General features: G+C 40.0%; 1 protein-coding gene across 5 annotated transcripts in view; it reads right to left on the bottom strand.

Moving 5' to 3' along the window:
• Positions 1-28,000, bottom strand: part of dacha (dachshund a) — a 376,942-nt gene that overhangs the window by 50,356 nt on the left and 298,586 nt on the right. For all 5 annotated transcript variants that reach the window (XM_073058389.1, XM_073058390.1, XM_073058391.1 and 2 more), the window contains 2 exons: positions 11,903-12,048; positions 4,930-5,077 (listed from right to left, as the gene is read on the bottom strand). In XM_073058389.1, coding sequence (XP_072914490.1) covers positions 4,930-5,077; positions 11,903-12,048 — 294 coding nt within the window. The remainder of the gene's footprint in view (positions 1-4,929; positions 5,078-11,902; positions 12,049-28,000) is intronic.

The raw sequence follows: 28,000 nt of genomic DNA, 5'->3' as shown, positions 1-28,000 counted from the left end.
GGCTGGTTGAGGGATGGCATCATTCCAACCTGATTGACATCTGAGACCCCGTGAGTAAGGATAAAAGAAGGTCTGGGGAACAACCCCTTTAGACACACCAGCAGAAACGCTAGAAATCCCGTGACAGCGTTTAATAGCGACAGCCGGTGGAGGGCCCACGTGTGTCCTTTCCTGTTGCCCGGGATTGAGGCCTTACCGCGGAAGACGGCTTAGCTGAAGAAGAGATCACCACCGACGACATTTCGAAGGATCGACAACATAAAAAGGAAAACGGGCAAGTTCTAAAAAATCCGTCTCTCTCTCCAACCAAAAGCTGCAGCCTGAATGAACTGAAGTGACTTTTATATTTCCATCGGACAATACATTATCCCCTAGACAACGATAGAGCTATTTCTTATTGATTATTATTATACCCGCGCTTTTAGATTTAGTATTGATGACGTATATTATCTGTATGTTTGCATTGATATTATTTTTGTGTATTTTTATCAATAAATACTGTTAAAAATAGTACCATCAGACTTCAACGGACCTCTCTATCTTTGCTGGTAAGTGACCCAGTTACGGGGTACATAACAAAAGACAACAATGTTACTGTAGGACATCTTTCTTAGACATTTAATGGTTCTATAAGCAACAGTCTCAAGCTATAAAAACAGCTGCAGTGTTACTAAATGCTTGTAAACTACTGCTTATCAGAATTATGTATGTCAGAGAATAAAATGCCTTCTGAATACAAATATATTTACAGAGGAATTTGTGTGCAAATTTGTACAAGAAATTTATGAATCAATAGGCCACTGTTTACATGTAATCGATAGTTTAATCTAAGCAAAAATCTGAATTTGAAACATAAATGATTATACCACTGCAACTGGGATTGATTTCACTTTGTATGCTCAAATCATACTGTATTTGGCACCCGGGACGTAGTGAAGTAATGTACTGTGCTCCGCAGATAGACTTTTAATAAAGATTTGCCACATTGCAGGTTCATCATCTCAGCAGCTTGTCTGAGACAGTGCCAATTCAGAGGGAGCAAGATGGAGTGATGCTTTCCCCAATATTAATAAAGGCTTGGGATAACAAATAGGTTGGGTACTTTCTTTTTTTAAGCATGATTAAACATCAAAGGGAAATTAAATTATTTCCTAATTTCTTTAAGTAATTGCTGAAGAGCTTATACAACTTATGTGATGTAAAAAAATTGTTATAGAAATTAAAATCAGGACCAAAGTTAACTTTACACATTTTTAATCAATTCATGCTTCTGAATAACTCCCATCAGTATGAGTAGTTGGACTGCTTTGGATAATCAACTCATCAGCAACAAGATTCAGCATCCATGTTACACCTCAACATCTTCAAAATAGTCTAAATTTCTTATTAGAATACATTAGATTAGATTAGCTTTGTTTGTCACAAGTTTGCCAAAACATTGAAACATATAGTGAAATGCATCATTTATGTCAATGACCAACACAATGTCAATGTTGCCATACTTCTAGAATCAACATTTTATACCCACAGCTTATTAACCATGACCACGCCCAGGATTACGGCTGCACAGGTGGAAGGTCAACTGAGGAAGATCTGTACCAGCAAGGCGGCTGGACCGGATGGAGTATCCCCACAATTACTGAGGGCCTGTGCGACTGAGCTGGGAGAACCACTACAGCGCATCTTCAACATGAGCCTGGAGCAGAGAAGAGTACCCAGACAGTGGAAAACATCCTGTATTGTCCCGGTACCAAAGAAACCACAACCAAAGGAGTTTAATGACTTCAGACCTGTTGCCTTGACGTCGCACGTGATGAAGACCATGGAGCGGCTGATAATACAGAATCTGAGGCCACAAACCAGGCACGCCCGGGATCCTCTTCAGTTTGCGTATAAGGCGAAGGTGGGAGTGGAGGATGCTATCACGTATTTGCTGCGCAAATCCCTCTCTCACCTGGATGGGTTCAGTGGTGCTGTGAGGATTACATTCCTGGACTTCTCTAGTGCCTTTAACACCATCCAGCCCAAGATCTTAAGGCACAAACTAACGGAGATGGGAGTAGACTCTCACATGGTGGATTGGATAGTGGACTACTTGACAGATAGACCTCAGTATGTGCGGTTGGGAGACTGTAGGTCTGACACGGTGGTCAGCAGCACAGGAGCGCCGCAGGGGACCGTGCTCTCTCTGGTCCTGTTCACCCTGTACACATCAGACTTCCAATATAACTCGGAGTCCTGCCATGTGCAGAAGTTCGCTGATGACACGGCCATAGTGGGGTGTGTCAGGAGTGGACAGGAGGAAGAGTATAGGAAACTGATACAGGACTTTGTGATATGGTGCAACTCAAACTACCTGCGTCTCAATATCACCAAGACCAAGGAGATGGTGGTGGACTTTAGAAGATCTAGGCCTCATATGGAGCCAGTGATCATTAATGGAGAATGTGTGGAGCAGGTTAAGACCTACAAATATCTGGGAGTACAGTTAGACGACAAGCTAGACTGGACTGCCAACACAGATGCCTTGTGCAGGAAGGCACAGAGTCGACTGTACTTCCTTAGAAGGTTGGCGTCATTCAATGTTTGTAGTGAGATGCTGAAGATGTTCTATAGGTCAGTTGTGGAGAGTGCCCTCTTCTTTGTGGTGGTGTGTTGGGGAGGCAGCATTAAGAAGAGGGACGCCTCATGTCTTAATAAGCTGGTAAGGAAGGCGGGCTCTGTCGTGGGCAAAGTACTGGAGAGCATAACAGCGGTAGCAGAGCGAAGGGCGCTGAGTAGGCTATGGTCTATTATGGAAAACCCTGAACATCCTCTATATAGCACCATCCAGAGACAGAGAAGCAGTTTCAGCGACAGGTTGCTATCGATGCAATGCTCCTCAGACAGGATGAAGAGATCAATACTCCCCAATGCCATTCGGCTTTACAATTCAACCGCCAGGAGTAAGATATGTTAAAGTGCCGGGGTTAGGACTCAATGTATTTAAGTAAACTACTTAAGAACTTTTTAAAAGCTATTATTAATGCTTTTTGAGAGGGTGATTTTAGATGCATATCATATTTTTACTGAATTAAGTATTGTATGTAATTAGTTTTGCTACAATAAATGTATGAGACATTGGAAAAAATGTTGAATTTCCCCATGGGGATGAATAAAGTATCTATCTATCTATCTATCTATCAGTATGTCCTTGGAATGTGGGAGCAGACCCATGCATTCACAAGAATAATGTACACCATATATGTCAAACTCAAGGCCCGCGAGATAATATCTAATTACTATTAAAGCTGGCCCCAGTAATCGAAGCGCCTATGGCGTATGATATGGCTAATGCTGAGTTTATTCAGGTACCAGGTTTTCAGGGTTTTTAGTGTTTATTCGGCAGTCTTGCTCGGCAGTCTTCTGCATAAGAAACGGAATTTGTAAAGTGAAACACTTTGTAGTTATACCAGAGACTGAGACACATGAGAGCAGGCTGAAAAAACGGAGGTAACGAAAGCTGTGTTCGCACGTGTCCGACTGATCCGGCCTGTATGAAGCTGCATTTTGCTCAATCCGGCCCGTGACCTAAAATGAGTTTGACACCCCTGAGTACACATTCCTTAGAGCCAGCAGCAGGAATTGAACCCTGATTACTGATCACTGGTGCTGTAATAGAGCTACATTACTGAGTATTGCAACATAATTTCTGTTTTTAATATTGAACACTGGGAATCAATATTGCTTCTGAAATAACTGCAGTTTAGACTGATTTTACTGTCCCCGTATCCTAGTTTCCAAGAACACTACATTCTTCGAGGAAGTATAAATGTTAGCCTCGTTAGCAAAGTTCATATCTCATAAAAACCAACATTTTTTCCCGTGGGCTTTCAGAAGGTGCAGATCACTCCTCACTGCACCTGCATGACTCCTCTGTGGAGAGAGTTACGAGCACCCAGGCTTCCGGGAGTACACTCAAAAGATGATTTCACCTGGTCTCTCAACATCACCTCTTTGGTCAAGAAACATAGCAATGTCTCCACTTCCAGAGGAGATTGAAGTGAGTGAGGCTCCCTTCCCACCCCCCCCACCCCCGCCTCCACCATTCTCACCAATTTTTACAGGAGCACCATCAAGAGTGTCCTGACCAGCAGCATCATTGTCTGGCACAGCAACTGCAACATATCAGACTCCAAGTCCCTACGAAGGATTGCGAGGACTGCTGAGAAGATCATCAGGGTCTCTCTTCCACCCATCAAAATATTTATGAGGAGCGCTACATTTACAGTCCCTCGGCATTATCAATGATCCCTCCCATCCATCCAACAATCGCTTTGAACCCCTACGATCAGGCAGGAGGTACCATAGTATTGTCAAGAACTGATAGGATGGGAAATTGCTACTTCCCACAGGACATGGGACTGTTGAACTCCAGCAACCAACCAGGTCTCATCACATACAAAGCACCAGTAGCATTATACTGTTTACTTTTTAACTTGTGACATAAATATACCTAATTATTTGTTAGTTTACTAATGGTAATTTTAATTTACATGTTACATGTATAATTTATATATGCTGTGTACCTTGATCCGGAGGAACAATGTTTCATTTGGTGGTGTACATGGGTACAGTTAATTGACAATGAACAGAACTTGAATTTGATCTAAAACAGCCTGGGTTATGTCACCTATTCAGCAAGAGAATGATGATACTGTTGTGATAAGAATACTACAGTGAGAAATCCTTGGTTTGAATATTCTGTTGTGAAGTATTTGCCCAAGAAGGACCCCCATCATTACCTTATTGCCAAAGTTTTATTTCAACCTTATGCAATTACTGCTGCTCTGGTATCAAAATGAAATCAAATAAGACAGCTCAGCCCCAGGAAGAGTACTAAGCACTCTTGATATTCCATTTGCTTACCGTGATTACCTTAAGACCTACCTCTATTGTGCTGTTCCGCTGTGAGTTGTCTCTCTAAGGTTTCTCTCATTTCCCTCTCCCTGAACAGTTCCAGCTTGAGTTCTTTCTTCTCCTGTTGTATCTGCTTCTCCTGAACACGGGCATTGTCAACAGCCACCTTCAGCAGGCCCTGTATAATCATTAAGCAGCTTCAGCAAGAGCCCCTGAATCCCAGTAAAATTGTAATCCACTAAAATCTTAATTAAGTGTAGAAGCTGGCAAATGTTCATTCAACTAAGTTCTACTTTCTCATATTCTTTCCATAATTATGACCATTCACAGCTAATCCAATTCTGTTTGTTAACTAACCTGAAACAGCAGAATATTTTGACATTTTCTGTTAACTTATACCTTCTTATATCAGTTTCTATAAATATGTCACAATTCAATTATCTTTAAAAATGTGCAAATGACAACATATGCTTTGGAAGAATAGATGGTTTTAGAGATTCTGTACCTATTAAGTATTTTTAATCTGTACACCAACATGGCGAAGGATAAACTGGACTCACAAAAGCATAACAAATAACATTCACGGTGTTAGTGGTGCTGTGGAAATTTCACAAGTAGTCCTGCAATGGAATTGGAGAATTTCCAATACACGGAGAGAAATACTGTCCAGTTCAGAAGCAGTATGGAGTTACAACTTATGGAAAAGTGTGCAGATAACTTATGAAAATCTAATTAGCTTCTGTTGTGCTTCAGTTTAATTGTTACAAAAAAAAACAAAACTCAACATAGCTGACATTGGAATACTAGGCTACCAGCTATTTGATAACAATAGTCACTGAAGATGATACTGCAACTGCAGCACTACCCCCAGCCTAATCTACCTGTTAAGGGATGTACAATTTTACTTTAAACATATTGACTCCTAGGAGAGCAAGACTATTTGGCCTATTCCCCATGACCCCAATTTTTAATTTGCTTATACTCCTGCAACTTATTTTCACCCTGTTTGAATCTTTTTACTATTAAGATCTACTAGGGGTAATTTTCAGCAGCCAATTAACCTAATAGCACTTCTTTGGGATATGGGGAAAAACCAGAGCACCCAGAGAAAGCTCATGCAGTCATCAGGACCGGTGTGACTTTCCACGACTGAAAAGAAATTCCTACTTGCATTGTCCATCCAGCCCTACTCCCAGCCCAGTCTACATTCCCCAGCTGGATGTTTTTGTAGAGGATCTTTTAAAGTTGAAACACCCAACAACATTCTGAAATATTTACAAAAAAGTCAAGAATGTCAGAAGCCTACTGCTGGAAAGTAAGTGCTCATTGTAAGTCTTTTGTAGATATATTAGTTAAAGTTAAAGTTTGTCCCGAGCCTTATAGGCTCATCCGGCTGGTGCTTATGCCATTTTCCGTGGTGTGAAGCGACTGAGAGTACGAGATTCCCTCGGATAGGACGCCAGACTATCACGAGGTTAACCCCCAGCATTTTGCCGGTACCCATTTTCAGCTGGGTGGACTGGAGCAACGTGTGGTTAAGTGCCTTGCTCAAGGACACAACACACTGCCTCGGCTGGGACTCGAACTCATGACCTTCAGATCACTAGTCCAACGCCTTAACCACTTGGCCACGTGCCACACTAGATATATTGCTGCATTATAAATATATTGCACACTTTGGTCCCCAATTTTTTCAAAATGCAAATACATCAGCTTGTTGTGTTCTTGTAACAAGATGGGGAAAAGCGGAGCAGGGAAAGATGAATATGTAGAGAGTTGAGGAAAGACTGTAGCAAGAAAAGCATCGAAAATAAGAGAGATTTAATGAGATCATGGTTAACATCTAGAGAAGAGCAGTGAGAGGTAATGTTTAATCCAGTACAAATGAATTCAGATTCTGTATAAAAACCTGCAGCAGGGGAATGTAGATAGGGCTGGGAATAGGGCTAGATGGACAAAATCATCTTCAATGAAGATCATTGCTTGTAAATCAAATTGTTGGCAAGGGGATGTTTTTATAAAGAGGGAAAAATCACTCTCTGGACCATGTTTAAAAGGAAATATGTGCCAAAGATTTCTGAGTAGCTGCATTGTGGAAAAAAACAATGAACAACAATGGAGAAAATAAACACTGAGCCAGCAAAATCATATGATCTTGCATTAAAACTGATAAGACTCTTCTTAAAACTTTACTTAAAGTATTCCAAAATAAGTGAAACTACAAAATTAACACTTTAACATTGGAAAAGGATACCAATTTTACACCAGATTTAAATTAGGCTTTACAACTAAAAGCAGGCTAGCATTTGAAAATGTTATTCCAACGTATTTTGTAATTTAAAATTAACAAAGTACAGTTCCATTAAACTCAGCTCATGTCAATGTTATTTATTCTGCAGCACATAAGATGTTGAATAGCTAATGATATAATTAATCATAATTAACTACAATTTTCCATATTTGTTGCATCACTGGTTCTCGTGATTAGATCTGCATTTTCTTTTGGCGGAAGGAAGGGATCGTGCTCATGCCCTATACTCCTACGAAAGCAAGTGCGGCTCTCAATGTGGAAAGGTGGCAGGAGCAGAAACACAATGGGATAATTCAGGATGTAACTCCAACCCAACATGCAGAAAGACCTGGGCAGAATAATTCTCTGAAATGAAATAGAATCTATAAATATATCTCCCAGGCTATCAATTAATTGAAAGGTAACTTGTATTTGTACTTAACTTCAGTAAGGCTAATGCATCGCCCACACCCTACCCAACTCTCCACTACTGCTTCATTCCTCATATGATTCAATTTTCCCTTCTTCCACCAAAACAGAATTCCTTTCCCTGGCTAAAATTCTGAATACACAAAACCTTTACTAGAGGCGAGCTATTTTCTTTGTGTGTTGCTGACCACACCGACCAAAGAAATCTATTTCCCTGAGATCCATGGTGACCATACCAATATACAGTCGGTGATATGCAGCAGTTCCAATATGCATGAAATGCCGGTGCATAGAATAAGGAGGAAAAGAGTGCCTTGCATACAAGGACTAGTAAAAAGGACCATCAAATGGCATGAGACAGGAATGGTGATGGGGAACCGATGTGCTAAAATACACTGGGAAGTTTCAAATATATGCAGTTGGCAAAAGATGGCTGAAGTGATCTCTTGAGTTTTTGTATAATGGGCTGATAGATAAGGCAACAGTTTGTACTTGTGCATTCACAAAGACGGTGGGTGCCTTTTAATTTCATATGAATTACACTTCTATGTTATATTCCAGGTTCTGTAGATAATAAAAACTTCCCTTCTCTTTGGAGATCTACATTGTGTTTAATATGAGAGATAATTAAAAGCAGCAAACAAAATCTCCACTGGCAGGCAAGATTGTAATTATATCATCAAGGACATACTGTATACTGCTGCATTATAACTTGAAATAGAATAGAGCTTCGTAAGAATAAACTCCCCAGGATATTTTAAACTTTAAAAACCTATTTCAACTAATTGATCCCTGAACGAAAAGAAAGTCATTATTTACCCTGGTTTATTCACTAGTAGGGCAAGATCAGAAAGGGTTAATAAAACAGACACTCACTGGGTTTTATCAACAAAGTTATAGGGTATAAAAACATCAATGTCATGCTGAAACTTTATAAATTAAGCTCTAGCTGGGACACTGAACCTCAACACAAACTATCTTTACCTAGTACATGTAATCAGGCATCTGGTGGAGATATGAGAGACTACAGATTCTGGAATCAAGAGCAATAAACAATCTGCTTTATATGTCAATGATCTGGATGATGGAATTGATGGCTTTGTGACCAAGTTTGCAGACAGTACGAAAAATAGGAGGGGGGGGGGCAGGTGGTGTTGAAGCAGCAGAGAGTCTGTAGAAGGACAGATTGGGAGAATGGACAACGAAGTGGCAGATGGAATATAGTGTAGGGAAGAGTATGGTTATGCACCTTGATAGAAGGAATAAAGGCTTAGAGTATTTTCTAAACAAGAAGAAAATCCAAAAAACATAGGTGTAGAGAAGGACATGGAAGTCCTTGTGCAGAATTCCTTAAAGGTCAACTTGCAGATTGAGTTGATGGTAAGGAAGGCAAATGCAATGTTAACATTCATTTCAGGAGGACAAGAATATAAGAGCAAGGATGTAATGTTGAGACTTAATAAGGTATTGGTCAGAACATACTTGGAGCATTGTTAGCAAGAAAATTTAATGAATTTTACGACATATGCCGGTGATATTAAAGCTGATTCTGATTCAGAAAAGATGTGTAGGCATTGGTAAGGGTTCAGAGGAGGTTCAGGAGAATAATTCCTAGATTAAAAGGGTTATTATATGAGTATTATTTGATGGCTCTGGGTAGTCACTGTACTTTAGAAGAATGAGGGGGGGATCTCATTGAAACCTATCAAATATTGAAAGCCTACATAGAATGGATGTGGAAAAGATGTTTCCTATAGTGGATGAGTCTAGGACTAGAGGACACAGACTTGGAATATAAGGCTGTCAAGTCAAGTCAAGTCACTTTTTATTGTCATTTCGACCATAACTGCTGGTACAGTACACAGTAAAAACAAGACAACGTTTTTCAGGACCATGGTGCTACATGAAGCAGTACAAAAACTACACTGAACTATGTAAAAACAACACAGAAAAAAAAAACTACACTAGACTACAGACCTACCCATAAAGTGCACAAAACAGTGCAGGCACTACAATAAATAATAAACAAGACAATAGGCACAGTAGAAGGCAGTAAATTGGTGTCAATCCAGGCTCTGGGTATTGAGGAGTCTGATGGCTTGGGGGAAGAAACTGGTACATAGTCTGGTTATGAAAGCCCAAAAGCTTTGGTGCCTTTTCCCAGATGGCAGGAAGGAGAAGAGTTTGTATAAGGGGTGCATGGTGTCCTTCATAATGCTGTTTGCTTTGCGGATGCAGCATGTAGTGTAAATGTCTGTAATGGTGGGAAAAGAGACCCCGATGATCTTCTCAGCTGACCTGTTCCAAATGTCCATTTAGAACAGAGGTGAGGAGGAACTTCTTTAGCCAAAGGGTAGTGAATCTATGGGATTTATTACCATAGATGGTTGTGGAGGCAGTCAATGAGTATATTTAAAGTGGAGATTGATAGGTTCTTGATCAGCCAAGGTTACAGGGAGAAGGCAAGGGAATGGGATTGAGAAGGATAATGGATCAGCCATGATAGAATGGTGGAGCAGACTCGATGGGCCAAATGGCCTAATTCTGCTCCTATGTCTTATGGTCTCATGGGTCAAGCAGCACCTGTGGGGGATAAGGAACTGTCAACATTTTGGGTTGAAACCCAACTTGAAGCCCTGTTGCAAGTTCTTGCACAGATTATTGCATGTAATCAAATAATTTTCAGTATGAGCCACAGCATAATAACCCTTTTGGCATTTTGAGCAACATTTGAGGTCTGATGACCTGGCTGTTTGAAAACTGCTAACAGATGGACAGACAACATTAACTTGGACTTCTTTAAATTTTCTAACTCTCTACTGTACTGGAGAAAGATCTCCTTCATTACATCTAACAGCTCCAAAATATCTAATTTTGGCAAATTTCCTCATGTGTATGCTGTTACATGGTTACATGGTCACAATATGCAAAATGATGGGCTGGCTACAAGATGAATTTCTTTGGTACCTTGTAATGCAGCTCCATTCTGCAGGAGTGTTCACATGAGTGGCCATCAATGCTTTAGAAAAACACTTATTTCCTCCAGGGTAATATATTGGGAAATCTATAGTATTCATTAACTGTCAAGTGATCTCACCACTGACTCCTACCTCTTCACCAGCTGTAGCCTCAGCCTGAACATTGACTGTTCAACCCCAAATTCAACATACTGTCTTTTCACTCCAACTTCCACTCCAAAAAGTCAACTCTTTCAGACCTTTGCATTTTCCACTGAACCTTTCATTCATGTCTTTGTCATTTTCAGATTTGATTATTTTCAAGTTTGCTAATAACTTCCACTGATTCCCCCCCCCCCCCCATTAAAGTCACCACTCCGATAACTCTACCTTGCCAATATCTCCTTTGTTTTGGCTTCCCTTCCCTCAATTTATAGTTAACATTCTCATCCTCATGTTTACATTTCTCCATAGCCTTTCCATCTCTAGAACTTCCTCCAGCCCACTGTTCCCTCAATACCAAATTTATTTCAATTCTGATTTACTCTACAGACACTCCTTTCATTCCATCATAAGCACAGATGCTCTACAGCTGTCTTGAAGAAGGGTTATAGCCTGAAATGTCAATTGGAGTTCCTCCAGCATTTTGTGTGTGTCAAAATGTTCTGCATTTCTCTCCTGAGATCAGTATCTATGAACATGTCCTCTTTTTATTAGAGCTCTGTGATACCAATTGTAACCACTGATTTAACTTATTGTCCATTTTCTTTTCATGTCCTATGCAGAACTGTGGGATAGTTGTCTCATTCATGTTGAGCATGCATGTTGCTGCCTCTGCCACTATTCTCTGTAACTGCACAAAGTACACTGCAGCTGCTGGGGTCAAAGCAACACATACAACAAACTGGAGGAACTCAGCAGGTTGGGCAGCATCTGTGGAAACAAACAGTCAACGTTTCGGGCCGAGACGTTGACGAAGACCCTGACGAAGGGTTTTGGCCTGAAACGTTGACCGTTCGTTTCCGCAGATGCTGCCCAACCTGCTGAGTTCCTCCAGCTTGTTGTACGTGATTCTCTGTACCTAGCTAGTTATTATAATTTTGCTGCAAGTACATGAAGGTAAAAATGATTCATTCTTAAGTCAAAGTACACGATAACAACATAATAATTATGCATGAAATTTCTTTAAGTACCCACGTTGCTTCTGTAGCAACTGCTTGCTTTTGTCACTGGGATTTACTGTTTAGTAATGCACAACACTGCATTAAGCAGGGAAAAATACTTATCCCTACTCAATTTATAGTGTGTTGATGATACTTAAGTTTACCTGAATATTGGTTAGAAGTGTTTCTATAGAAGACAGTCCATCAGCAAATAAAAATGGTGCAGGAAACCCTGGGGGCAAGGCTTGGCCAGCCATGTGGAACTTCTCGATGCTGGTTCTGATGGCGGGCATCACAAGCTGAGTTTCATCTACATGGCAAACAAAAAGAACAGTTAGTGAAAAAAAATTGTCACACTTTGAATGCAGAACAGTTAAACTTGAGTCTGAAATCCATACTAAGTGATGGTGCTTTTTTTGGAAGTAAAAATAAATGCAGATGTTGCTAAATTGAAATAGACAATAAAACCATAAGATATAGGAGCAGAATTAGGCCATTCAGCCCATTGTAGCAGTTTCGCCATTTGGTTTATAGCTGATATACTATCCCATTCTTCTACTTCTTCCTGTAACCACTGACACTCTTAACAAATAAGAACATACCAAACTCATGTTTTAAATATACCCAATGATTTGGCTTTCACGGCCATCTGTGGCAATGAATTCTACAGATTCACCACCATCTAGCTAACAAAATTCCTCCTCGGCTCTGTTCTAAAGGGGCAGTCTTGTATTTTGAGGCTATGTCCACTGGTCCTAGACTCTCCCACTATTGAAAACATCCACTCCATGCCTGCTCTATCCAGGCTTTTCTTTATTTGGTAGGCTTCAATGAGATTCAAGATTCAATATGCATTTATTATCAAAGTACCTATGCAGTATACATCCGAGATTTGTCATCCCACAGACAACCCCAAAACAAAGAAAACCATGGAACATGTTCAAAGGAAAACATCAAACCCACACGGCACAAAAAAAATAACAAATTGCGCAAATGGCAAAAAAAGAGCAAAAAACACAGAATATAAAACATCAAGCCACAAAGTCACTGAATCTGTTCAGGAATGTTCAGTTCAGTCTAGTGCTGTGTCGGTCATTGACAGCAAGCTGCAGAGCCAGCCCGCCTGTTCAAAATTGGAAAAAATAACATTATAAAAGGACCAACCAGAAACACATCATATCATGAACTACAGAGTCCAATCCACAAACAGCATCAGTTAAACCTTGTTCAGGACCCGAGACTCTGGCACCAGCCTCCGGCAGCATCGAGAGAGACTCCAGGCTGCACACTACACTCGAAATTTCACCAAACTCCTTGGAGACAGCAAAGCTCTATTTTGCTCAATTGGCCAAAAAACATGGCATCAAAATATAGAGCACAGGCTCCAATAGTAGCTGAATCATATTTGAAAGAAGAAGCACAAATCACTCTCTCACCTAGAGGGGGTCAGTTGTGCTGTGAGGATTACATTCCTTGACTTCTCTAGTGCCTTTAACACCATCCAGCCCAAGATCTTAAGGCACAAACTAACGGAGATGGGAGTAGACTCTCACATGGTGGATTGGATAGTGGACTACTTGACAGATAGACCTCAGTATGTGCGGTTGGGAGACTGTAGGTCTGACACGGTGGTCAGCAGCACAGGAGCGCCGCAGGGAACCGTACTCTCTCCGGTCCTGTTCACCCTGTACACATCAGACTTCCAATATAACTCGGAGTCCTGCCATGTGCAGAAGTTCGCTGATGACACGGCCATAGTGGGGTGTGTCAGGAATGGACAGGAGGAGGAGTATAGGAAACTGATACAGGACTTTGTGATATGGTGCAACTCAAACTACCTGCGTCTCAATATCACCAAGACCAAGGAGATGGTGGTGGACTTTAGGAGATCTAGGCCTCATATGGAGCCAGTGATCATTAATGGAGAATGTGTGGAGCAGGTTAAGACCTACAAGTATCTGGGAGTACAGTTAGACGAGAAGCTAGACTGGACTGCCAACACAGATGCCTTGTGCAGGAAGGCACAGAGTCGACTGTACTTCCTAAGAAGGTTGGCGTCATTCAATGTCTGTAGTGAGATGCTGAAGATGTTCTATAGGTCAGTTGTGGAGAGCGCCCTCTTCTTTGTGGTGGCGTGTTGGGGAGGAAGCATTAAGAAGAGGGACGCCTCACGTCTTAATAAGCTGGTAAGGAAGGCGGGCTCTGTCGTGGGCAAAGTACTGGAGAGTTTAACATTGGTAGCTGAGCGAAGGGCGCTGAGTAGGCTACGGTCAATTATGGATAACTCTGAACATCCTCTACATAGCACCATCCAGAGACAGAGAAGCAGTTTCAGTGACAGGTTACTATCGATGCAATGCTCCTCAGACAGGATGAAGAGGTCAATACTCCCCAATGCCATTAGGCTTTACAATTCTACCGCCAGGACTTAAGAACTTTTTAAAAGCTATTATTAATGCTTTTTGAGATAGTGATTTAGATGCATATCATATTTTTTACTGAGTTAAGTATTGTATGTAATTAGTTTTGCTACAACAAGTGTATGGGACATTGGAAAAAAAAGTTGAATTTCCCCATGGGGATGAATAAAGTATCTATCTATCTATCTATCTATCTATCTAGTAAAGGAGGTAGAAGAAGTAGTAAAGGAGGTAAAAGAAGCAGTTTTGTGAGCTGTTTGAAGGATGTTGCCTTTGGTTGGGTTGTTGACTGGTGCCAGCTTCCCAGATCCTCCTCATTCTTCTGAATTCCAGTGAGTACAGGCCCAAAAACATCAAATGCTCCCCAGAAGCTAATCCTTTCATTTCTAGCATCATTCTTGTAAACCTCCTCTGGACCCTCTCCAATGCCAGCACATTCCTCCTTAGATACAGGGCCAAAACTGCTTGAGGTACTCCAAATGTGGTCTGACCGATGCTTAAAATGCCTCAGCATTATATTCTTGCTCTTATATTTTAGTCTTTTTTAAATGGACGGTAACATTGCATTAACTTCCCTCAACCTAGAAGTCAAGCTAGAAGTTAACATTTAGTAGATCCTGCACAACCACTCCCAAGCCTCTTTACACCTCCGATTTCTGAATTTGCTTCCCGTTTAGAAAATAGTCAATGCCTTTATTCCTTCTACCAAAGTGCATGACTATATACTTCCCGACACTGTATTCCATCTACTGTAACTTTGCAGATTCTCCTAATCCATCTCAGTCCTTCTGTACACTCCCTGCTTCCTCAATACCACCTGGCCATCCACCAATCTTTGTATTGTCCACAAACCTGGACACAAAGCCATCATTTCTGTCATCCAGGTAACTGACATTAATATGTAAAGAAGTGAACATCACATTGACCACTGCAGAAAACTACTAGTCATTGGCAGCTAACCTATAAAGCCCCCCTTCAGTCACAAACTTTGCTTCTTCTCAATCTGCCAATCTTTTATCCATGCTAGTACCTTTCGTGTAATACCATGGGCTCCTATTTTGTTTAGCAGCCTTGTGTGTAGCAACTTGTCAAAAGCCTTCTGAAAATTGAAGTAAACATCCATTGACTCTCTGTTGTCTACCCTGCCTGCTACCCTCAAAGAGTTCCAACAGATTCCCAGTCCTCTGTCCTGGGCAAGTTTTTCAAGATTTCTCCAGGTGTAGCCCATCTTCTTGATGTCAGCCTCAAGGTCATGACTCCAAGTGTTCTCTGACTGGCCTCTCTTCTCTGATATTTCATGTTAGCGCTTGCCTGGTTGTGTTGGCACTTGGTTTCTGCAGCATGAGTCCTATCCATCCCCTGCTTCTTTTCCTTATTTGTTCTTCTGCTGGAAGCTGGTATTTACTGGCTAGTATATTCAGAATATTTTTCTCAGAAGCTATCAATAAAGGTCTGTATTTTACTGATAATATTAATAGTTGTTCTCCAAGTCTCTGACACTTACAGAAGAAATTACTTAACTCTGGAGATGAACAACCTGATCTTAGAGCGCTGTGACTGCTTCTTGGAGCACCAAGTATTTTTGGGCTGGATGAAGGCTGCTCTATCTTTGCTGCTCATTGCCTTGACACCTGCATACTACCTAGGTAGGTGAAGGATTCTACCTCAAGTGGACTTCCCTCGAGAGTGAATGGATTGACGCAAGTTGAGTTGATCTAGAGAACTTTAATTTTCCTTTTTTGGATGTTCAGATCAACTTGTGCAGATGGAGTTGCCAAGTCTGTTTTTCTTACTTGTATCTACTTGTGGGTATGGGTCAGGAGATTTAAGCATATGTAAGACCATAAGATATAGGAGAAGAAGTAGGCCATTTCAGCCCATCAGGTCTGCTCCGCAATTCAATCATGGGCTGATCCAATTCTTCCAGTCATCCACCCTCCCCTGCTTTCTCCCCATACCCTTTGATGCCCTGGCTCATCAATGACTTTCAGATCATCCAGTTGTTTCAATTGGGTCCACAGGTCCCTATGACATTCCTGGGAAGGTCTCAAGCTACACCTGGACACTACAGTAGAGATGCTGTACTGTCATTTTCAGAAGATCTGGCAAGAAAAGCAAATACTAACTAACTGGAAATAGGGCTACCTTGTTAAGATTCCAAAGAAAGGAGACCTTAACAACTGCTCCAACTCGTGTCAGTCCCAGGAAAAGTCTTCTAGAGGGCAATACTGGTGAGGCTGAAGAATCCTGCTGATGTTAAACCAAGAGATGAACAAGCAGGTTTCTGCAAGAACAGATTATGTACTGACCAAGTGGGCAAACTATGCATCATAGTCGAGCAATCACTTGAGTGGGGTTCATCTCTGTCCATCAACTTCCCAATTATGAAAAAACCATGGACTGTGTAGACACAGAGCTTGTGCAGATTCACACGGCACTATGGAGAACCAGATCAAGAACTTGAATGAGGGAATGTTCACCAGCAGCTTTCAGGTGAAGACAGGAGTTAGATATTCCTTTTCCTGTTCTTTCTGTATTTTAACACACTGTTACAATTACCTTAAAGCAAAGCAGACTTATCACTTGTCAGTTCATAATGTGTACAGTAAATGTGATTTCCCCTTGTTTACAGCTGATGAATTGACTGCATGGGTGAAGATGTAACTGTATTGAACAAGTGTTATGATGCCTAAGATATAATTGTACAATAAATAAGTGTCACTCAGTACTGAGCCCACCCTCACTGTAATTGAATTTGTAGAATCCTATTACTAAAATGAGCAATATATGTATTACAAAGAATTCTAAATCAAAATTTATTATGGAGCTCTACGAAAAAAATCTACACTCTTGGGTGTCTTGCTTAAGTTACATAAAATATTAATAAAACCAGATGTAGACTATCAAGAAATAGCCTACAAGATTAAACTGATACAAACATTTCATATATTTTGAGCAATTTCCCCCATTTTTTTTCAGATCAATGTTAATGATGTTCTATTTTTCATAATTCCTCCACAGTTAGATATAAAAATCCTAGCTCTATGAAGTAAAGAATGCTTCATAGTGTTCACTGTGAAAATGAATCTTTATTCATTGTACTTTACCCATATATCTATGGAAGATTTCTATCTTATTAAGTCAATTACCACTTCCAACAATGCATACTTTTCTCTTTCTGCCACTCACTTCTGCTCTTTGTTTTTTTGGGTTTAAAATGACAAAATGAGAGGCTGCGAGGCGGAGCAGAAGCTACCTGCTGGAAGAACTCAGCAGGTCGACTAGAAACCAGGGAGGCTACACCAGTTCAATTTTTGGGTCAAGAATCAGCATCAGGAATGAGTGTGCAAAATGGAGAGAGAAGTGAGAGTGGGAAGAGCGACACATAGTTAGAACTGGATAAGGTGTAATTTCTGGGCAAATGAAGCCAGGTGAGGGTGGGAGAGGGCAAAATGTCGAAACAGAGGCAAAGAATGAAATGTATTTTCAACTCCTTATGGACAATTTCAGCTCTGCTGAATTGAGGGTTACTCCATGCAGATGACAGTTATTATACCTTGAAGTGGACCACAACCTTATCGTGGTTAGGAGGCTTGCGTGCCTCGATGACCCAGAGAGCTATGCTGGCTATTATCAGGATTTTAAGTTCTGACTCTTGGTAGGATCACCCATGCCAAACAGGTCAAAGGGTAGAGGCCAGATTAAGAGTGGCCCACCAATCCTCCAGGTTCAGGGGTTCAGCTCAGGGTTAACAACCCTGACTGGTCAAACAAAATTGTTATGGAAACAGCAATGAAGAATCCTTCTACATCTGTTTGCAACAGTATTCCTCAGTCTCCACCCAGGACTTGCATGGTTGACAGTAGTGAAAACTGCGAGGAAACTACTGTTCCAATGAAGGAAGCCCTGAACACCACCAAGACCAAGACCAAAGATGGCCAAAGACAGACAGAGATGGTGGACACAGCAGACCTCTATTGATGCCCTAAACACTAGCAGGCATAACGGGCAGTAAATAAGTAATGTCTCAAATAAATGATCAATAAAATTTGAGCTGTTTCTATTTCAAGTTTTTATTAATATAAGTCAACCGATTTGGTTTCCCCACCTCCAATCGAATAGTTCAGCTGGGTAATTTATGTTCCTCCCAGTACCTACAAATTGCTTGTCATTTTTTATTAAATATATTCCTGTCATTTGAAGAGTTCACTTTTATGCTTTGCTGCAGTCATAGAAAATATCTGATAAGTCACCAGGAAATCAGTGTTTACAATGTCAGCTCTACTCAAGGTCTAACCCTAGGCAGTTTTTCAACTACAGCTGCCACCATCGAAATAATTCATTGCAAAGCAAACTGAAAATTGAAATTGTAAAGCAAACACTAGTCATAAAATATTTATTAATTTCACACAGTCTATGGCCTTGCCTGTGCTGTTGCTTTATAGATAATCAATGACCCCAAATTTGTGGTCAGTGGTGAGTCACTTGTATTCACTGTTGACTTGTGGAAACAGACTGTCCTTTGTGCTGTTCTCCCAGGACAACTTGCTGAGAGAAATCAGCTCCATCTGTTGTCATAAAGTCCTGTTTGGCAAGGAGCCTTCTGTGAAATTATAGCCCTACTCTGTGCTGTAATCAATCTATGATTCTGTGGGGTAGGATGGGGTAGAGTGGGGTTGGGATCATGCTGGAGAGCCAACATGTGCCCATCTTAAGTGATGTCAAAATTATTCCCACTGGCTTAGCCAACTGTCAAAGCTGTGAAAAGCAATGAATGTTTCTGGAGTTATATTTTCATAGAACTATACAGTGAAGATACGAGTCCTTTGGCCCATTGATTCCACAATTACTAACAACCAATATTCATCCTTCCTGTTTTTCATTCTCACTACATATTCATCCTTCTCTCCTTATTCTCTCCCCTGATTCTATCAAGAACCTGCACAGTAGGGACCAATTAACCTAACAACATGCAGGTCCTTAGATTGCGAGAGGAAACTGGAGTACCTGGAAGAACAGGGAGAACATGAAAACACCACACAGGCAACATCTGAGGTCATGATTGACTCAGACCTTCAGTGCTGCTAGCTGCACCCATGTAATTTAAAATTTATTCCAGATAGCAAAAATAGGAATAAAATACTTAAAAACTTTAAAATAAGTTCAGATGATTTTTAAAAACATCTAAAATATTAGCACTTCCGTCAACCCTTACAACTGTTCTCCACTGAAGTGAAGAAGCTGGATCCAAACTGATGAACTTTGTTTGAGCAGATCATCTATGGTTTAAAAAGAACAGAGAAGCTCTTCAATTTGGCATTTCCTAAGCAAAAACCTGCAATAGAATTCAACTTCAAACATCTGTCTGCAACTTCAGAACTTCTGCTTTCATATGGAACTTATAAGGTTGCTTGACACCAAGAAACATTAGCATTTATTAGGTTATCTTCCAGTGTTTTCCAAAAACAGTATTTACTGTATGTAATTGTATGGAAGGTCATATTCAGAAAGCTATATTGAGTTTACAGAACAATGGTGTATTTTCCGTATATTAAATCATACAGTTAGAATCAGTCATACGGCACTGAAACAGGCCTTTGAGCCCAACTCGACCAGACCAACCTTTAAGCCCACATTTTGTTCAGATCTTTCCAAATCAAGAACCTGCCTTAAAGCTTTTTTTAAACACTTAAACCTCTATCACTTCCTCTGGTAGCTCATTCCATATACCCACCACTCAACTGTGTGAAAACCTCACCCTTCATTTAGATCTCCTCCTCTCACATCTTAAACCTATGTCCCTCTATTATTAGACATCCTTACCTCGGACAAAAACTGTGATCATCAACTGTATTTATGCTCCACGTGATATTATAAATATCAAAAAGTTCACCCCTAAGCTTCCTACACCCCAAGGAAAACAGTCCCAGTCACAGCATATCACACAATTTTATAATTACCTGTTACTTTTTTTTTACAGGCACTATGTACTATGGCAGAAAGAATATTCTGTATACATGATGTATTTCTTTAGAAATACTTTTGAGATGACTTATATTTTTTGACTAACCTCCCAGTTAAATATAGATTTTTAAAACTATAACAATGAGTTAAGCTCATTGTCCATTTTACAATAATCTCAATGATCATGTTTTTAGATATTTCAACATTCAATGGAGCAACCAACTCCAGCTGTGTGAGAGACTCAAGGAATAGGGTGAGTGCAATTGCAAACATTTTGGTTGTGGCTCTAAACTTTAACATCGGAAGTTTCAACTCTGAGGAGTAGAAATATGTTGAGAGACATAAAGTGCAAAAAAAACAGAAAACAAATGATGTCATACAAATCACTTTGTAATAATTGATGTGGTTACTTGCTAATGGATAATGAGAATGTTCTGCAACTAACTTGGGGTCTTTTGTTTCACACCGTTCAAAGGAATCACACTTGAAAGTGTGGCCTCAGGGCATTGCACCTCCAAGTTTACACCTCAAGACTTCACAACTTCAAAGCCTCACACCCATTGTTATGACTAAAAAGCACTAATCTAAGAAACCAAATAGCCATCTGACTAAATGTAGCACAGATCAAAATTAGCAACAAGTGTCAAACAGAAAATTACCAAGCAGAAACTGAAGGAATTTGATAACTAAAATTAACCACGAGTAACTACTGAGTCACTACACTTTAGGAAGTACTCAATTCATTTATTTATATGATCCAAGTCAAAACAGAGTGTAAGGGATAAACATTTTTAAATTATAAGTCTCTATCAAAAATATAGTACAACTGAGGGTGGGATTTGGGTGATAAAGCAGCCCAATTTATTGTACTGTGGGTAAATTTATTGGTAACTGCTACATAGGAGTTGTAACAACCCCTGCTCCCATGGAAAGACACCTATTCATTTTTCAGGATTATGTAAATACTGATAAAGACCTGCATTTATTTCCCATCCTTGATTGCCCTTGATAAAATGATAGGCTTAATCTGCTCCAATCTTTCAGGTGATAATGCTGTTGGACAGGAAGCTTTGATGTAGTAACATTGAAGGGCCGGTGGATTGGAGGGGAACCTACAGATGGTGGTAGTTCCATGTTCCTGCTGCTTTTCTTAGTTTTAGAGATCACAGAATTGGTCAGTGCTATTGGAATAGCCTATACAAGTAACAGAAATGCAACGTGTAGTTGGCCAATACTACAACCACTCTGTACCAAAATTAATATTGAACTAGTAGACAGGGTACCATCTGTCGCAGTTGCCTAGTCATGGATGCCCTTGAGGTTCTTAATATTTGGAGCTGGACTTATCCAGACCAGTGGAGAATATTTCATAATGCTCCTATCTTGTGCCTTCCAGATGGAGGAAATATCCTTAAGGAGGTAAGACCTCAGGATACCCAGCATCTAACTCACTCTTGCTGCTGCTACATTTTTCCAGATATGAATGAAGGCAATCAACAGAACAGAAGACAACCGTACCTCTGCAGAGAAACTGGGGAATGAATGAAAACAGTAGGGAAATTCTTATGGAATAAGATTGTTGTTGTCCCAAGTTAAATACCGCCATTGTTATTCATTCTAAATGAATTATAAAGTGTGATCCTCAAAAGGCTTGTGAATCCTATGTAATTAAAATAGAATGCAGCTTGGTCACTGTAAAGTTCCAAATATAAGTAACAGCTTTGATTAGGTTCTTGAATATAGATTTTGCAATTATGTAATAATTTAAGTTTGAATAGTGAAATGAAGGGAAAATCACCTCAAATTAGATAGTTTTTTAAAGTGGTTGAGTTTTATATAAGCCATTAAATTATTTAAAACAATCATCAAAAGGTAGTTTTACCTCAGTAAAGTGAATTATGTTTATGCCAAGATCCTGTGAAGATGTTCAAACTAATTTGACACTGAGCTTGGATGTTTCAGCTGGGAGAAAAAAATACTTCCAAAAGTTTTACTAAGTAATAGGTGAGTAATACCTCATTATATCTGCATATATTTTTTTTGAACATGGAAACTTACAAAGAATTCTTTCCTTCTTCCATTCATATTTTTTCATTTAAACATAGATGTAATATTAATCTGGACCTTGCTAGGAAATGGTGATGGTTATGTAGGGTATTTTACCTGCCTCAGTGCCACCAATTCCAAAAGTGAAGAGGCTATATTTCAGCTGTATAGGGCAGGAGGCGAGATCCTATTTGAAATTCTAACTAGGGTATTGGTCTCCTTATTTAAAGAAGTATATTAATGAGCTAGGAGCAGTGGAGAGGGTTACAAGACTAATACTTGGAATGAGCAAGTGGTCTTGTGGGGACCAGTTGAATAAGTTAAGCTTGCATCTGCTAGAGTTTAGAACAGTAAGTGGGGCCACTATAACATATATGGTCCCAATGGGTGTTGATGGCATGATGCAAAGATTATGTTTCCTCTTGTGAGAGAATCTAGAAGTAGCAGTGATTGTGTAAAAATAAGGTCCCCCATTTCAAAAGGCAATAAAGGGATTATTTTCCTCTCAGATGGCATTGGTCTATGGAACCTTTTTACTCAAAGGGCCTTGGAAGCAAATTAATTGAATTTTTTATGATAGAGACAAATTGATGCTTGATAAGCAAAGTATAAGGTTAACATGGCAAGGCAAGAATGTGCGGTTGAAGTTACACTAAGATCTTTACTGGTAGTCTGTGTAACTTACTCCTACTCATAGGTTTTTATCCACAAATAAGCCAGGAAGCAAAGCCCAGCTGGTATCAAGATAATTTCAGCTATTCCTACCATCCTCCATCAAGAACTGGCCATCATCAAGTCTTCAATGGCTGGCTCTCTAGTAACCAAGAGCTTTAGTGATAGATGTACATTATAACATCTGACAGTGATCCATGTAGTCACGGCCCACCCATTATGCCATATTACAATGTGTTAAGGATGGCAATGACCTGACGAACATTTCCAGGAATTTCTCTTTCATTATTCACACTTTCTGGTGTTGATATTTCTATTTTCTATTGTTAAAACGGTTCCTAAGGTTGTCATAGCTGGGGTGGTAGTGGGGATACTTATAAAGTGCTCCAAATGGCATGCAACTCTAACAGCCTCTGATAGCCAAGCCCAGCTCTTGGCCTTCATGTGTGGCTTAGCTACTAGGCCCGGCGGAACTGTTTCTACCAACAAGAGAAAGGGCAAAGGCGAAACACTGGTGCCTCAAAACCAGTTGCTTTGGACAAGTGGGGCTCATCAGCCGTGGACGGCAGCCTGCCTAGGAGAAGGAAAACTCTGATGTTAAACCTCTGCTGCCTTGCGGCCATACCCACCCATGGGAAAGGCTTCGGGAATCTTTTCTTCTCGAGGAAGAAATCAGGAATTGGGGTCCCCAAGGCAGTTTGATGTTGTTTACAACTTTACTCTGGCAATCTCTGCAATGACACTGGTGCCAAGCTGTTTCAGCACTTGCCCTTCCCTTGGACTATGTCAGTGACGTGGAAAGAGGGAACCCATTGCATGGGCAACAACCAGTTCTTCAAATCTTCCTGCCCTAGCTTACGCCCTGGAGAGGACACAGTCCACGAGAGGCAGAAAGCCCTGATCCCCTGGGATCGACGGCTGCCTACTATTGTTAAAACAATGTTAACCATCATTTTGGAATTCTGTATTTGGAAGTGAGCTAAGGTGAAATCCATTCACCCAGAGATGGCGAATCAATGAATATTCTACCCACGAGTGCCGGAGAGGTCTAATCGTGTACACATTCAGGACTGGAGATCATCAAGTTTTTGAATATTAAAGGAATCAGAGTTTGTAGAGGAAAATTACACAGAGATAAAATATCAGCCCTTACTCTATAGAAAGCACATGGGGCCAAATAGACTACTTCAGCTTCTTTTTCCAATGTTTTTAAAGCAGAAAATTTGACGCACTGCCCAATGTTTGCATACACAAGAGAACTTTGTACACGACTCAGTCCATGCGGTGACCATGCTGCCTGCCCATAACGCTGCCAACAATTTTCCATATTTAGCTTATGACACACATCCCATCTTCAATCTTCCTCTCCTACTATCTATAGACCCAATCACCCCCATTTCCTGCAATTTGTTCCACCACATTGTCACTGCAATCTTCAACATCTGCATTTATAAGAGACTGTAGAGGAATAGCCTTTACACTGCATGGTGGTGGTGGTTTTTCCTTTCCGTGCCTTGTAGTACATCAGGTAGCGAACTTGCCATTTCGTTTTTAGCATTTGTCCATTTATTTTATGAGGCCATGTTGCTGCATAGATGGAAGGTGTGCAAGGAGCCGGCTAGATTCACAGCCAGGACTACTTGCCTCGAAGTCCGGTGCAGATGCCACTATGCCACGGGCTGGCTGAGTAGGGATATCTTAATTCTGGAATACATAATGACTTGGCTATTGTATGCACAGAACAGAGCACCCTGGCACCAAACTGGCATATACTTCCTATAAGCTTCAGAATAATCTCTAGGCCTTGTTGTCTTCCCCCTTAATACCAGCGCCAGATCTAAATTTATCTTTGAGGTGTGTATTGTTTATAGTTTCCAGTCTTCCCCTTGCCCCCTTTTTTTAAAATGATGGAATAAAATCTGAAAAATCTAGTAATGTTGAATTCATGTGTCAAAGAAAAAAACTGCTTTGTGTTTTGCTCTAATTACTAGTTCTGGTAATATTTGTATAATTGGGCATACACATCCATGAAGCACTAGCTGGTCAGACACACAGTTGAAATTTTCTGCCCACTTTCTGCACAGACCTTGAAACCTCTGTGGACAAGGCTAATTCTGCATTCAATAGAGAAGTTGTGTTATTTTCAGCTGTAAAAATAGGTCATCTCGTTCCTGTTACAGTTTTGTCAGTACATGTGTTCATAGCACAGTACTGAATGATGTGGACTCCTCACTTCAATACAGCACAGCACAGCACCATAAACTATAATCTGCATAGCTGAATTGAAAGCACAAAAAACACACACTTGAAGTACCTTTTCATCACTCCAAAAGGTATTCATTTTCCTTTTGACAGCTGGATTTCAGCCTACTTTTTAGCATTTACAGCATAATGTAATGCATTTTCCCATATCTATATCCCAGCCTACATTATGTTCAGCAGGGAGATTGTCATTTAAATTTCCCCCACTATCAGTAACCAGTGCCTATGTCCTCCCTCCCACCTCTCCACCATCCCCACCCCCCCAACTTTCCCTGATATCATCCCACCAACACGGGGAAATAAATAGAAGTGTGAGAGTAGTCTGGGTGATTCATTGTGATAACCTGCCTCCAGAGAGCAAAGGAAATCACACACTAGATTGTACTTCTAGAAGAAGACAAGTAGGACAGGCAGTGCACTGGAGGTGGGAATTGGGTTGACAGTAGCAGAGGTCACATTGATCTTCAACAGGATTTTCCAATGATAAGATAACCTCTTGCTCTCTCTTACCTTTTGTTCATTGGCTTCCTATTCCACAAGAAATATATTTTGGATATGTTTGCAAGGGCATCACCTACTTTCAAATCCTTTTAATGTAATTATTTGAGAAATCTGCAGGTTTTTTTTAAACATACCAATCTCTTTGGAGAAGAATCACTGCATCTTTAAATTAATTTTAAAACGTGTATTAAATTATCTGCTGTCACATTTCCATAAATGCTTTTGGATGAAAGAGGCAGTCTGCAGCCTGGATCCCAATGGTGAGATTCTGAAACACATCTGTGATCATTCTGGGTCATAAATCACAATATCAGTCATTAACAAGTATTGCCAGTGCCTCATTTTTGTAATGTGTTCTTTTGACTTTTTAATCCTAATACACAATTTTCTCCAGCAGTTTACTGTTTGATCACTGATGATAACAGTAGGGTTCTCAATAATAACCAATTTTTTTCCAGGAACTACATAATTAAAACAAGATGTAAAATGATCAGTGTAGTTTAATGGCTTGTTTATTTCTCAGAAGCTTTTTCATACACTTGTCCCGGATCAATAAAAGTGATTTAATTTATTTACACACATTTTGGGATTAATTTCAGAGAACATATGGATGACGTGCTATTTTTTCTACATCAATGCTGTTGGACTAACCCTCAATTCGTAATTATTTTTCTTCAGGAATTGTACGATGGGCCGATGAGAGAAATTCAACTGCATTTTACTGCAGAGGCACACATGGTAAGGTATTAGAAGAGTCACTCCAAGTACAATCCCTCTGTAGCATCATTGAAAGAATGATTTGATAGCCAGTAGCTACTGTATTTGTAATGAAGATAGCATCCATTGATTTATAAGCTGTCACCATGGACCAGCCATTTAAAGATATGAGAGCTTCTGCTTGTATACATCGCAAAACTAACAGCTCCCTGCCAGGCAGAAGTATCTCAGTTGCTAATGTGACCAATATAATAAGAGGGTCCAATATAACATAGTCCATAGATCATTTTAAGACATTTTGAATTTATGCATCCTACTAAATGCTGAGTTATATTTGAAAACAGAAAATAACCTCTATTTAAATTGTAATATACAGCCACATAAGAATTTATTTGACCTTTTACCTTACTTTGATGCAAATCTGTCAAAATAAGCTGCAACTGTGCTCATGATTTTACAACTGTTTTCAGTTGAAGCTAGATAGTTAAAGAGAAAGTTCATGAAAGTATTTTTAAGAAGCAGCCAATAATAGGCAGCAAATCTGTCAAACGCATTTTCCAAAGAATTACCATGTTTTCATCTAGCTTTTATGCTGACCTAATGTGTTTTAGCAATGCATTAATTCATACCATTCACCCTTTTCAGAACTCGGCATGATTAGAAGAATTTAAACAAATATTTCAGCTTTATGATAGCTGCTTGATTAGAAAGGACTCTGTACTGCAAAACACTGATTAGGAACATGTTTCCTCTATTATTCTGAAGTCGGAAATATTTCTGATCCATTTAACGCAATGAAGAAAAACAGGGCTAGTAATAGTAAGGGTCTTGCAAATGCACACTAAAATAATATTACAGATTGGATGCATGCCAGGTTCATGGAGGGTATCAAGGGAGTGATTATCTTACACATGTGAGATGCAAGGGGCTACGGACATAAGCGGCACATTTGATGCAGCTTCAGGGTAATTATGTGTGAGGTGTAAAATCTCAAAAGCACAATATGCATAAGCTTTTGGAGATGCAGTTCCCAGCAAGAATCTCTCTCAGGTAATGGGCCTCAAATGGGATGCTGAAACTAGGAATGGCAGGTTCACAACCTGTGCTTGTTGTGGACATTAGACATTTTACTGATCGATGCCCAATATACCACCTCTCACATTGCTTCAACTGTCCAAAAGGATGAAGGCCTTAGTTGGAACATCTGGTCCATCATGAGGATTTGATGGCTGGCTTCAGTATTGGAATGGAGACAGTAGTTTTTTTTTAAAAAAGATGAGATCTTTACCTTACACTCAAGCAGTTTTTCATCCCAATATTACACAACTTCCCCAGACCAAGGACATGTGATTTCTTCAATACTCTAAACTTGCTGAGAAGAGAAATAACACAAGCCCTGCATATTGATTAATCCATTGGTATGTCACAAACTGGAGAAACATGGAAGTACTGATCATGATTTTCTGCTTCAAATCAACAGATAGCACATAAAGAATATGCATCATGTGACTGAATTACTTTAACTATAGAATTCCATTTTTTGAGTCCAAGACTGAATGGATTGACTAAAACTCTTTTCACATTGTTCGCTGCAAGAATTCTTCCTGAATCTGAGTAATCTGAGTTTAGTTTCAGGTTGAATGGACTCCATAACAATAGATTTACTTGTATAGTCCATAA

The sequence above is a fragment of the Hemitrygon akajei genome, chromosome 10 (assembly GCF_048418815.1).
Source record: "Hemitrygon akajei chromosome 10, sHemAka1.3, whole genome shotgun sequence".
Classification (NCBI taxonomy): Eukaryota; Metazoa; Chordata; class Chondrichthyes; order Myliobatiformes; family Dasyatidae; genus Hemitrygon; species Hemitrygon akajei.
Note: the sequence above shows the minus strand (reverse complement) of the source record. Positions and strands in the feature narration are given on the sequence as shown.